The sequence below is a fragment of the Haliotis rufescens genome, unplaced genomic scaffold, assembly GCF_023055435.1.
Source record: "Haliotis rufescens isolate VD_foot unplaced genomic scaffold, xgHalRufe1.0.p SCAF_18, whole genome shotgun sequence".
In the NCBI taxonomy this organism is placed as follows: Eukaryota; Metazoa; Mollusca; class Gastropoda; order Lepetellida; family Haliotidae; genus Haliotis; species Haliotis rufescens.
The window spans coordinates 14,490,821-14,504,669 of NW_025963868.1; the positions used below are offsets into that span (position 1 = coordinate 14,490,821).

At 41.4% G+C, this 13,849-nt stretch overlaps 1 protein-coding gene across 1 annotated transcript; it reads right to left on the reverse strand.

Moving 5' to 3' along the window:
• On the reverse strand, window positions 1-10,456 carry LOC124112967 (A disintegrin and metalloproteinase with thrombospondin motifs 9-like). Its single transcript, XM_046473180.2, has 5 exons — window positions 9,921-10,456; window positions 4,359-4,648; window positions 2,579-2,755; window positions 1,532-1,673; window positions 1-514 (listed from the first exon to the last, which is right to left on the reverse strand). The coding sequence occupies exons 1-5, from the start codon at window positions 10,222-10,224 to the stop codon at window positions 480-482; spliced, it is 948 nt and encodes a 315-aa protein (XP_046329136.2). The 5' UTR covers window positions 10,225-10,456; the 3' UTR covers window positions 1-479.
• Window positions 10,457-13,849: the final 3,393 nt, after the last annotated feature.

The window sequence follows — 13,849 nt, forward strand, 5'->3', positions numbered from 1 at the left end:
TATTGCATATAGACGCTTGTCCATGTAGATTCTTACACCGTTATCAAGCTGGAGTGACAACAACCCCAAGTGATGAGAGGTATACATGCATGACACCTTGTGATAAGCAGATAAACATTGACAACAACAGGTAATAGATAACAAGTAGCATACAGATAATTGGATAAAGCCAGATCTAACAAGAATAACAAATAGCACATAGGTAATGTAGCCAGATGTACAATGAGGATAACAAATAGCAGATAGGTAATGTAGCCAGATGTACAATGAGGATAAGGGTTAAAAGGATTTGAAACGTTGTTCCAAGTTATGCGCATTGTATACTAATAAATAAAAGTCTATTTCTTGATTAGATCTTCATAGGCAGTATTCATTAATTATTGCCAGGCATTATATCAATCTGCAATGAATATCGAAGCATTGGGACATTCATTTCGCCGGGTAATTTTACAGTGCAATATCACCGAGTACAATGCCGCTCAGACAACCACAATGGCCGAATCTTGATCGATCACTGTAAACATAACATAATATCAATTAAACAATCATTAAATGATTATTTATATTATTTGATCAATACTGAATATTCCTCGCCAGCACATGACAAGAATCTACTCAATTTTAGCATCGTTTAAAAAAACACATCAGTTGTTTCCGTTTTCGGTTAGAGAAAGGAATGAGTAATATGGAATAATACCATCAACCGACGAAATGGTGAGAAGGTTGCCTGATGCTCTAAATCATTTGTAAACAAATTTAACATTCAATGAACTCTTTTTTCTATTGGTGATTTATAAAAAAAAACAAATTACATGCATCAAATGATACTAAAATAATATCACAATTGTAGGAAATCCTAGGCCGTAGGCAGCCTACTTCACTCTATCTCATCCCCATCGCGCTCAATCACACCCCCATCTCTCCCTGACCTCATCGGAACTTCACATACCATTTTACTCCTCATTTAATCCCATCCCACCTCACCCCATCCTCACCTTGTTCCCTGTCATGAAACCGATAGCCCATGGTATTCACATTCCCCTCTGTTAACCCCATCCACGTTCCATTCCATGAACCCAATAGTCCCTGGATCTCACATTCCCCTCTGTTAACCCCATCCACGTTCCATTCCATGAACCCAAAAGGCCCTGGCACTCACATTCCCCTCTGTTAACCCCATCCACGTTCCATTCCATGAACCCAAAAGGCCCTGGCACTCACATTCCCCTCTGTTAACCTCACCCATGTTCCATTCCATGAACCCAATAGTCCCTGGATCTCACATTCCCCTCTGTTAACCCCATCCACGTTCCATTCCATGAACCCAAAAGGCCCTGGCACTCACATTCCCCTCTGTTAACCTCACCCATGTTCCATTCCATGAACCCAAAAGGCCCTGGCACTCACATTCCCCTCTGTTAACCCCATCCACGTTCCATTCCATGAACCCAATAGTCCCTGGATCTCACATTCCCCTCTGTTAACCCCATCCATGTTCCATTCCATGAACCCAATAGGCCCTGGCACTCACTTTCTTCTCTGTTAACTGTCAAGGTCAGGCCCGGCCCCTTGATGTAGCAGTACCCACATAATCCTCCACAAATCACCTTGATATTGGACGAAGATGAAGCCTTGAAAGATATGTTGGTATCGTTGGATGCTCTCCACGATGTCTGTAGGATAGACAGTAGGGATTGAGTGAACAGTGATGTTGGTCTCATATGATAATGGGATCTATGATAATGGGATCCTTGCGTGGCTGAGGGATGCAACTCTGCCACAGCGAATTACGTCGCTTTAGACCTCTAGGTACCATCGTCACCCCAGACAAACAGCCGTAGAACTGCATGTAATCACACACATGAACAAGATAAAAGGGTCTTCTGACTGACAAAACTGAGGCTAAAAAGACTACAAGCAAGCTTTACGCGTAACCATAACACATGGTATTGCTGACACCTGGTGTCTCAAGTATCTTTCAAGGAGACGATGATAAAGTAGAGACAATTTATGGATAACAACTTCTTTATTTTTTTTATTTTTTATATATATAGCAGGTGGAGGATTAACGGTTACGACAACTGCTGACATCACCGACTGCCCAAATCACAACATCAACTGGGAAAACGTCCAAATCTTCTCCAACAACCACCATGACTTCAAAAAAAAGAAAACTAACAGAAGCAGTCCGCATTCGCCGCCACAAGCCACCAATCAACAGAGATCAAGGTTATGTTGCCATCCGTCCACTATGACTTAAGTAAGTAATAATCACACTTAATCTTCTTCAGTTGGCTTCCTGTTCAAGTGTTCCCTGTCCATCATGTTTCAGTATTATCCTTCTGTTGTCATTGTTTAACCTACTCACGTTTATCTCCCTTTACAATAATTCTGTACCATGCTCATCCTTCAGCCTTGCTTGACAACGAAGAAGGATCTATACCGATCTTAACAGTAAATAAAGAAGTTGTTATCCATACATTGTGTCTACTTTGTCATCCGTCAACATCTAAGTAATGCCTATCAAACAATTGGAGAAGATGATGACGCTACTCCTTAAGAAATCTCCTTCACTGACCTTGCCATAGGTCCTCAGTCCTGTACCATCAAAGTTAATGTGAAATGATCCAACAGGTCCACATGGACCCTTCTGGGTTGGCGACTGAGGGGAGTAACAATCTCCTGCTGCTCCATAGGGATACCGCTTGCCCGTCCAGTTCGCAAAGGTGTAGTCGTAGTTGTGTGTCACAACTCTCTGAAAACGGGTATGTAGGGTATGTATGAAGGTCCATTGATTCGAGGCTGAGGCGGGGAGACCTACGGGGCCCTGTGAGTTTAGGTGATGATAACTAGGTTAACGAAAAGACGAAGCCCTATGGCTCCCTAAACTCACGTGAAAGGGACCGGTTATATATTGCTACCCTATCGACCACGCAACACGAAAGCAGCACTGCGCAGCGCGTCGGCATAAATAAATAGAAGCCCAGACTAACGCAGCGCGTCAGCTCAAGAAGTGATTGTTGCTGCCTGCTGCCTTGTCGCACAGAGGATAATATCATGGACCCAGCCTCTTCGTTTTATTTTCAGTTTCAGTTTATTCTTTGACATAAATACATGAAATACATCTCACTAATGCTTTCTTCTGACACATGTACCTGCCCGTCATGTGTGGTAAGGTTATCTGTTGTTCAACTGCATACGCATGTAGTAATATAAACGTCCAATATTATTATTTTCACTTCAATCATATCTAAATATATTTTTTGGAACAACTGCCCTGATACGTTGCCTGATAAGATTCTAAAATAGAAGCGACAAAACCATTTCCATAAGCATAAAATGACCGAAGCAGAAACCATAATACTTATGATATGATGTTCGTGAAAAGATGGACGCCGTAAAACTCGTTCTGATGTGCAGTGGTACTTCAGTGTGAGTCGGTCTCAATTCGTATACATAAGATATCTACGGGATAAATCGCAAAAATGAAGAACAAAAACGGCTTTTTTTCACGACATAAAACATTGTTCTATCATGACGTCATTTCTGGAAATTCGAACATGCACTCGCAAGGTGATGACGTCGAAATTCAGAGTGTCTAGATCTAATGAGTTGTTCCCATAGATGAACCTGGGCAACGTAGATGAACGAAATTGCCGAACGATCGCACCCAAAAGTAGGAGAGATCTGACAATCGGTATCAGGAGAAAAAGTACAGATAATCAACGTGAAAATTGTGAAAATGTGCGGGAAAGTCAAAATTTGCCGCGGTCGGATTCTATTCAAGGGGTAATCATTATTTAAATACGTCTATATATTGATAAAGCATGTACTTTTTACTGACATCTTTAAAGAGGCTTCCGTGATGTTGATATCTCATATCAGAAATCTACTCCCACCTGTCGTTTATTCTTATATGGTATCTTCCTCCTAAAAAAAGACATGTAAATAAATTTAACTTCAGTCATCCTGAATTGTTTTTGTTTTTTAATTGTCAGTCATCGTACATGATTGTGAGTTTCAGGGAATGTTTCAGGGAGCTGTTAAATTTCTTTATTAAAAAATAATCAAGGCCATACAAGGTTGCCATTTTGTGATGGTTTGGCTCACCGTGTTATACAGCGTAGATAATCCATACATAAACAACTAATGTTGACAACCCTTGGTACCAAGGCATCTTTATGTCATATTGTGGTGGGAAAGTGTCATGATGTAATGGCAAGTGATAACATCATGGTGACATGGATATATGGTGTCGTGGTGTCATAGCCATGGCGTCATGGTGGCATGACAAAGTTCATTTAAACACTGCACACGTTCCCTACTTAGAACAATCCAGACCTCCATTATCTACTCACCACTGAATCAACCATGACCTTCACCTTGTAGAAGGTCGTGGTGCCCTCGTACCCCGAGGACATTACCACCTCATTCGTGCAATCTGCGTTTCTCAGAGCGGGAAACACTCCGACATTGGGGTTGAACAAGGAGATGTACTCGAGGGGTGTTGTTTCAGACATATTGTGACAGTATATCCTCACTCTGTTGCCGTACAGACTGGAGGCTTCAGGGAAGAGCCAATAGTGGCCTTCAACGCTGGCCGGATCATTCTGTTTAACTTCAGAGCAGGTTCGTGGTCTCTTGATCACTGTGAAAAATAGAGACTGAAAATGAGTGGACCTCCTTTGAATAATATATGAAATGTATGTAGATATTGTACATGTAATCTTTCTTTTATGAACGTCTCAGTAAATATATAACGTCACAGCTACCAAATTATCTCGAAAATCGAAAAGTTAAATAGTTGATCCAACTGTGTTTAGAATTGGTCTTCAGCAACCCATGCTTGTCGTAAGAGGCGACTATGCTTGTTGCAAGATTCGACAAACGGGATCGGATGATTAGTCTCGTTGACTTGGTTGACATGCATGTCATCGTATCCCAATTTCGTAGATCGATGCTCATGAGGTCAATCACTGAGCTGTCTGGTCAGACTTGATTATTTAAATACTGTCATATAGCTGGAATATTGCAGTGTTTAACAACAAACAAACACTATATGTTAAAGATGAGGGATGGTACTGAGTTGTCTATTTAGCTTTGTTCTTTTTTAAGGACTGAGTGAATGTTGTTGCCGTCAGCAATATTTCCCGCTAGAATAACGGTGGCCTGCAAGTAGCCGAATCGAGGCTAGGCAACCTGTGGTTGATGGCACGAGCAAGGACCCATGCCTTTGGGATAAGTTATTTGGGATAATCATAATGTGACCACCCGATCTTCGTGTGATGCTGGAGAAAATAGTGAAACTCATCAATGTTCGAACACAAGCATGGCTTAGCTGTCTTAGAGACAACGTTTACACACTGTCGATGTTACTTTGTATTTGTTTCATAACAAATTCTTTTTAAAATAGTTTACGAGGTTTGGAAATAATTTTACGGAATTTCAATGACTGCACACGTCGAAGCTACAATGATAGCTTAAAATAAGCTTTGCTATGTCGTTTTTCTTTTTACTTAAATGTTTGTTTTTCGAGACATTTTCAAACAGTTCCCAACTGTGTTACAAAACGAACATATTTCTTTAACGTTTTTCTTCACATATGAACATCGTAAAGAGTGTGCTTGTACAGAGCAGACAAAATTCAAAACACATCTTCCAAACACAACAATGCTCTATGGATAAAGTGCTATACGTCCACGACACGTTTTTTGCAGCAGAAACTACACGTAAATAAGGTTTTATAAATGAAACGGATACAATTCACCACAGAAATGGCACGATTGACACCCGAACAACGCGGACGGGCCGTGGGTATTATACAGATGGGAGCCACCCATGCCCACATTGCTACAACTTTTGGTTGCTCCCGAGTTGCTGTAACTAATCTGAAACAACGTTACAGACAAACCGGGCAGACATCAGACAGGCCACGAGTGAGTGAGTGTGTGTGTATGGTTTTACGCCGCTTTTAGCAATATTCCAGCAATATCACGGCGGGGGACACCGGAACTGGGCTTCACACATTGTACTCATGTGGGGAATCGAACCCGGGTCTTCGGCGTGACGAGCGAACGCTTTAACCACTAGGCTACCCGACCGTCCCCAGACAGGCCACGAACAGGCAGACCCAGGGTAACTACGCCCAACGAAGACCGGTACTTGCGTACTTTGCATCTCCGTAATCGATTCCTGACAGTGATGTAATCAGCGACGAATGATTAGTCGACAGACAGTGGCGAGGCGACTCAGGGATCAAGGAATTAGGGTTTACAGACCTTACAGACAACAGTTATTGACAGCGCTACATCGTCGTCAGAGATTGAGATGGGCCCGGACTGTACGTCGTAGGCAGCGACGTGACTGGCAGAGGGTCGTCTTCACTCATGAAAACCGGTTCTGATTGTTCACAGCTGATGGAAGACAGTTTGTTTATCGCCGAAGGGGAGAATAAACGGCGGCATGTTAAGTCCAGGAGGGCGTGCCGTATGGTGGAGGGATGTTATGGTGTAGGGAGGAATTTGTGGCCTGGAGAGGACACCACTGGTCAGCGTTTACAGAAATTTGACATCTCGGCGTTACATGAATGGCATTCTTCCTCCGATTGTCCTACCATTTCTGCAACAGCTGCCACGTGGTGTCCTTTATCAGCAGGACACCTCCAGACCCAATGCTGCCCGAATCGTACAGAACGTCCTTGCAGCCAACACCATCAACGTGCTGCCGTGGCCAGCACGCTCCCATGACATGTCCCCCATAGAACACCCCTGAGGTGTCATACATCGTCGTGGTCGACAGCGACCACATCCTCCGGGCAACCGACAAGAACTGATCCAGGCCCTTCAAAAAGAATGACGACATTTCCCAAGTGACGACTGATTTCTTTCTGTGGGCCGGAGAGTTTTTACGTGTCTTGTAGCAGGGGGTGGCCGTACACGTGAACATAAGCGATTTTATATGTGTATACCCTTTCCCCATTACGTTAAAAGCATGTTTTTGCTTCCCTATCTCAAGTCGGGCAACTGTCATGACAGATTCGGGTGGTGTAAAACTGTTATTTTAAATGTTGCTTTTGTTGAGAGTTTCATCTTTTCAATACATTTTACTTCAGGCATCTATCATTTGCGGTTTTCAAACTTGAGTGATATAAGATTATAATAACGTTTCTTTTGGTCGTCAGTTAATTTTGATAAATCATTAGCTCTATAGACAGACACTGCAGATGTGTGCTAGTAGTACAATACATAAAGCTAGGGCATGATCAGATGACAATGGATTTAACAAAACCTATATCAGCCATAATATCAGCAGTAATATCAGCAAATGGCACGAACTGGACTCTCCTTAAATATACATTAAGACAATTGTTCAAATGATGCCGACACATCTTATAGATATAGTGGAATAACACTTTCCACCCGTCTCTCAACACATTATAGTCCGTGCCTCCTTCAAAGGAAGCATCGATATATCGGCAATAAATAGATCATGTATTCTGATGCGTGTTTTTCTGTGAAAGGGCTTTTGTTCTTCCACTTCTCTGCAAGTGTTTTATTTCTGGCATGTCCAAGTGCACAAGAATAGCTGATATGAGGGGAAAGGTTTGATTTTTCCAACTAATTCATGTGAAAATCTAACTGTGTGCAAGCCTGTGACTTAAGATGATCTGCCATGAAAATAAGCTTTGGTCAAAGACTTGGTCAAAATGCGACTAAAAACCTCTAAAATACGTATTTTGGACACATTTGAACCTTCCCTATAAATGTAGTGTTGTAAAAAGTACAAAACGAGAATGTGTTTAATTGGTATATGTTAATAATTTTAGTAGCCGTGTAATCTGTTGTAAATATATTTGTAGTAATTGACAGTGACATATTCTTCAAAAGACAAAACGCAATATGGATATTTTTGGCCATAAAAGCAAAACTAGCAGACCAAGAGATGCAAAATGAAGAGGTTAAATGTGTTATGGTGTCAGTGACAAATTTCCCGGATCAAAATGATCACAACAAGGACGTGCGAACCAGTAGTTTGGGAAACACGTACGATTCGGAAAAACGCAACCAGTGCATTAACAAAAGGGCCATGTAGCTGCACGCACTGAACGTTCAGCAGCACTATGGACGGTATGAAAGTGCGGGGTTTTTGATTGTTTGGCATCTGCGTCAATCGAACAGTGACAGTTCAACAACATGCCAAGATTAACAGAAACAACGTCAAAGGCCGCTTGCAGGCAGGGAAATCCCGATCAGCTGTAACCAGGTTTCGATTGTAGCGCCCAGCACCATCACAAGGCTATGGGATCGGTTTCAACAGCATGGGTCACCACGTGATCGACCAGGTTTCTTCTGTTAAGCTCTGATTGTAGTGCAAGGGCCTACAGGCGTCGAGGGTAACGTTTTAGCGACGCTTGCGTTACTCATAGTCGTCAGCTTGGGGACGGCGGTGTAATAGTATCGGATGGCATCACAACTCATGGGAGAACACAACTCATCATTATAAATGGCAACTAAACGGCGTACGCTACCGGGACGACATCGTTCGAGATCATGCTCCAGGCTGTGTGCCAATACAGGGGCGTAACGATATAGCAGGATAATGCCCGCCCACATGTTGCAGGTGTTGTTGGTCATAGCCAATAGTGACATTGTTAATTGAGTTGTTATCCCACCCTTCTTTTAGGGCCAGTTGCTGTGTCTCCTGTTACCAGGTATGGGTTTGTCAATGAATTTGTTATGATAAAACATTGATGAGACGAACGATCACATATCATGTCGTTATTTTCAATAACATACCATTTACACCACTTTAAATGAAGCACAGTTGTTTGTCTGCGTTAGTACATACACAATATTCAAGGGGTTTGCTTTCTTCCAAAATTATGGACGGCCTCCGTTGTCTGGCGGGTGGTGTGTATCAGCCCATAGAGGTTGGTGGTTCAATCCCCGGTCGCGTCATAAAAAGTTAAAATATGGTACTTGATGTTACCTTGCCTGCCCAAGCTAGGCATTACGGGGAAAAGACAAGGACTGATCGGCTCGAAGTCAGTATAATTGTGTCTGAGTGGGGTATCCATGTTAAACTGCGGCATGGTAACTCAGTGGGCTAGCACTAAATCGGTATTAGTCCGGACTAGTACAAGTCACCTCTTAAATTATGTAGGGGCCCTTCCCATACCTTGCACAGTTATAAAATAACGTTGTCCGTAATACTCCTTTTGACATGAATATTTGTAGTTGGAATGTATCGCTTGTCTTGTACATACCACATGTATATGTACTTGCATATTGTAGTTTGATATGTACTTGGGTAAACCACACATATGGAGATATATCCTAATCAGTGTGACGACACAGTTAGCGTTACTGACAATACGAAGTGCATTACACATTCTATTTTTTTTTCATTCTTATTTAGACGCTGACCGACAGACCGACACGATGCATTAGTTTAAAAGTCAGACGTATATATCATGAGCGGACCCAGAGGAACTGGTGTGGCAAGGGTGCTCATCCCCGTTTTGAAAGCATACGATACATATAAATATAATAGGGAAGTTTGTAAGTGATCGAGTATACTAAACGTAAAACGTATAACAACACTATAAGTGAATCATTTGGTGATATACTTTCAGCACAATTACACCATTGTTGAAGGCGAATTTCCAAATCACAAACGGCACCCCTTTTACAGAACGTTGTATTAACGTTTGAATATACTTATAATTACCCAGTTTAGTGCCAGAGAAGTTAAGTTGACATCATGTAATAAAAGAAAAATAGTTTCAGAGATAAAATATTAATGTTTAAGTCGGTATTTACCTGAATTATGACATAAAACACAGAACATATAACCGTGTTTGCCAGTGTCATTCCAGAACATAGGAACACTTCACATCAACTAAGACCACAGATACTTACCCTCCTTCACAAAGTACTGAAAGGAGCCTTGGGTACTCTGGGTTAACTCGGAAGGATGGAGTACGAAGGTGTTGGTAAGGCAACGTTTTTCTTCCTTGCTGTAATAAAACGAGAGACAAAACACATCCTTGTCGCAGGCACCAGCACATGATACCTTGGACACGACTTTATGATCCATCAAAAAAAAGTTTCTGTCGTATGGATTATCAACAAAATCTTGCATTATGAAACGGGAATTTTGAAGAAATGCCAAACATGGAATATAATTAAAAATTATTCTCAGAACGAGAAATGTCTTCGACATTTTGCTTAAACAGAATGCTGTCAGCTCAAAGCCTACTTTCGTACTAAGCCTACTTATGTATGGTTTATATATATACCCTATTGTGATCAATCATGCCGTCTTTGGATCAATGGTACAGTGTCGGCTACATGATCTTTTCTTAAGCAGCGGGAGAGAGTAAATAATGCTACCACTAACCAAACATCTAACAAACTACCAAACATCACGCCCTTAATTACTAATTAACCACTGTGTTTGGTGTAGGATGTCGTCAACTGAAACGACAAGACAGACACAGAGATCAGCAAGGCAACAATAATAATTTGAATTATATATATATATATTGGAGGGGGGGGGGGGGGGGGGTGGGGGGGGGGGTAATCACATGCATTTCAGAACAAATCAAGTGTGCTTCCCAGTTGATATGACAAATCAGAACAGATCCGGTCATGTCACTGTTTAAACGCTCCATACATTTTCAGGTACGGACAGTTAGTTGTCCAATAGTCATTATCTTAAGCCAGCATTTCAATAAATTTACACATGTAATAGACGGACTTTTTTTCTAGTTTGAAACTCAAGTGAATGGTTTCAAAGTTTGTTGGGAAACGTGTCACAAGCGGGTCTCGATCCCGCACCGTTTGATTAAACAGTTAACGCAACATTGATGAGAAAAACTGAAAATGAGAAAAATATACATGTACATATCCTTATCCAAGACGCAATCTGTCAGACGCCATCCGTCAGACGCCATCATACTTGGTCAGATATCGACAACCTCTCAGCAGGTGTTACAAGTACTAGTTATCAGCAAATGTTTATATGTGCAAAAACATTATCAAGTGACGTAGGTACATGTAGCGACTATAACCGTTATACCTCTCAGTCTTGTTATTTATTTACTGTTTTTCATGTGGTTTATATATGTTACAGTCAATGTGTAAAATGACAATTTTAAATTAGGCAATTTACAAAACGCCAAATACTTCGGTCATTTTACAATGATTTTTTCCGTCAGGTTGACTAAAAGTTATTAAGAAGTGAAAGGGCTTAACAACTAATTAAGTTAGGATTAGAAACCAAAACATTAACAAAACTTCCGTGATCTCTTAATCATATCATTTTCTTTTAATCTTTGATCATTTTCAGCCACTAGGTGAAGAAATAGAGAATAAAAACCTTTGAAATTCGTTATCATAATATAACAAATGGAATTTACACAATGACTGTGACATAGATACCCTATAAACATGTATTGACATAAGGCTTATGTTTAATTATAAGATACTATTGCATTCTCATGTAGATTTAATATTATACTTACACCGTGTGTAATTCTTATAGACTTGATTTTCAGTTAATTCAGTTAATGTACACAGCTACATGTCTACAAAGATAGCGACTTTCTGAGACTACTGACGGGATCGGGTGGTCTGGCTCGCTGACTTGGTTGATGCATGTCATCGTATCCCAATTGGATAGATTGATTATCAGGACGTCAATCACTGGACTGTCTTGTCCAGGCTCGACTATATACAGAACGCCGTCATTTAGCTGAGATAAACAAACAGTAGGAAAGTACAGCATTCAAACACAGGAGCGCATAATTGATACAGCAACAAGCGCTGCAGAAACCTGACGGAACAATAACGCAAACATCTCTTTTTCTTTCTTTTTTATAAAGTTAATACGCAGAAACGAAAATACAATTGCAGCGTCCACCTGTTCCTTAACAAGAGAAGTCGAATCAGTACATGGACACTGGGAACGAACATGACCATGGGTATAGCACTTAAAGAAGCTGGGTATTCGCCCTGGTGCAGTGATCAGCATGCTCTTCTGAGGTATGCGCTCCTTTTCATCATCAGTTAGTTCCATTTTCACGATGCGATCACCAGAAAACTATAAAAGTACACCTTGTCACTCCCGACACTAACTCACTGTAGCTTCAAATGTATCTGCACACAATCCACATTCTTCATAGTAATGTAAACTTGACCATACCCCTCAGTCTCCCAGGCACCTCGACAAGCTGACAAGTCAAACTTGTACAGACGTCTTCAAGTACAACACCAACTCCTTAACAGAAGATACCTTAGCAGTCAGGTAGACACGCAGAGTCCTGGCAACAACGTCCTGGTCCACATACTTCGCAGGGGTGGGACCCTCGTTGACTGCTGCAGTGAACGCCATGGTAAATGTAAGGAGACCAATGAAAATCACACGAATGCCAAGCAAACGATGCCTTACGTAGACCTATAAAGGAAGTGGCAGTAAAATACAAAGCACAATGTCATTTAGCTGAGATATTGCTGAGCGCGGCGTTAAACAACAAATAAACAAACAGTAGGTAAGTACAGCATTCAAACACAGGAGCGCAAAACTGATACAGCAACAAGCGCTGCAGAAACCTGACGGAACAATAACTCCGACGTCTGACTGCATGGTGAGGACTTCCAACTCGAGGAGAATGCACATCTGACTGCATGGTGAGGACTTCCAACTCGAGGAGAATGCACATCGGACTGCATGGTGAGGACTTCCAACTCGAGGAGAATGCACATCTGACTGCATGGTGAGGACTTCCAACTCGAGGAGAATGCACATCGGACTGCATGGTGAGGACTTCCAACTCGAGGAGAATGCACATCGGACTGCATGGTGAGGACTTCCAACTCGAGGAGAATGCACATCGGACTGCAAGGTGAGGACTTCCAACTCGAGGAGAATGCACCAATGCATGTTGGCTGCTTTCAAGAGTTTCATTTTCGGCGATGAGGGTTTGTGTTGGGTTGGGGTTATTTATTTGTTTGTTATAAAAAATATAAACACCTGTTTATACTCAAATCAAGTTAAGGTGCAAACTTATATTCCTGCCAGATCGTTAATTGGAAAACATAGGAATTCGACATCTCTAATCGGAAATCCGGTTGAAATGGGTTCAATGTGACCTAAAGCTCTGCATTGTGTGCAAATCATATGCACTGTGAGATTCTTTTGACAAATCACCGATTCAAGCTGAAATATATATACACTCTTCAAAAAAAGAAAACGCACAGGTAGATTTTTAGTAAATTTATTGTACCTAATAGAGTCGATATATTTAATTTAATATGATAGATACAAATATGAAATTTTGGAGCTCGATAGTCACATGTTGTACAAAGGCAATGAAAACTGTTCATTGTCATGTCACATAAGGCCACAAGTTTGCGCTGAACTCTATCTCGTGTGACCGCCCCGGGCAGCAATCACGGCTCTGCATCTCCTCGGTACTGACTGGATAAGTGTACGAATTCTGTCCTGCGGAATCTGCGCCATTCTTCTTGTAACGTGTTGGCCAGTTGTGGGAGTGTCTGCGGCGTGTTCTGACGTTGACGTACATGTCGATCGAGTTCATCCCAGAGATGTTCGATTGGGTTGAGTTCTGGAGATCTCGACGACCAGGGCAAAAGTTCCATGTTGGATAAAAATCTCAATTCTTTAAGTTTAGGGGTATGGGGTAAATGGCATTGCAAATTTTCCATCCGACAAAATCATCTTACCTGATTTCTCAATGCTTTATGTAGTAAGAAAACTAAACAAAGACTCCGATCCTATTTATATTCATATACTGTTGGGAGTTGTCATTAAATACATCCTGGCC

What these genes read in the sequence shown, in the direction of transcription:
- LOC124112967 (XM_046473180.2), bottom strand. Translation starts at nt 10,224, where the DNA reads ATGTCGAAGACATTTCTCGTTCTGAGAATAATTTTTAATTATATTCCA. An exon ending in GACTGAGGACCTATGGCAAG is followed by an intron (nt 1,674 to 2,578) that starts GTCAGTGAAGGA and finishes TCTATCCTACAG; the next exon opens with ACATCGTGGAGAGCATCCAA. An exon ending in GACAGTTAACAGAGAAGAAA is followed by an intron (nt 515 to 1,531) that starts GTGAGTGCCAGG and finishes TTATGTTTACAG; the next exon opens with TGATCGATCAAGATTCGGCC.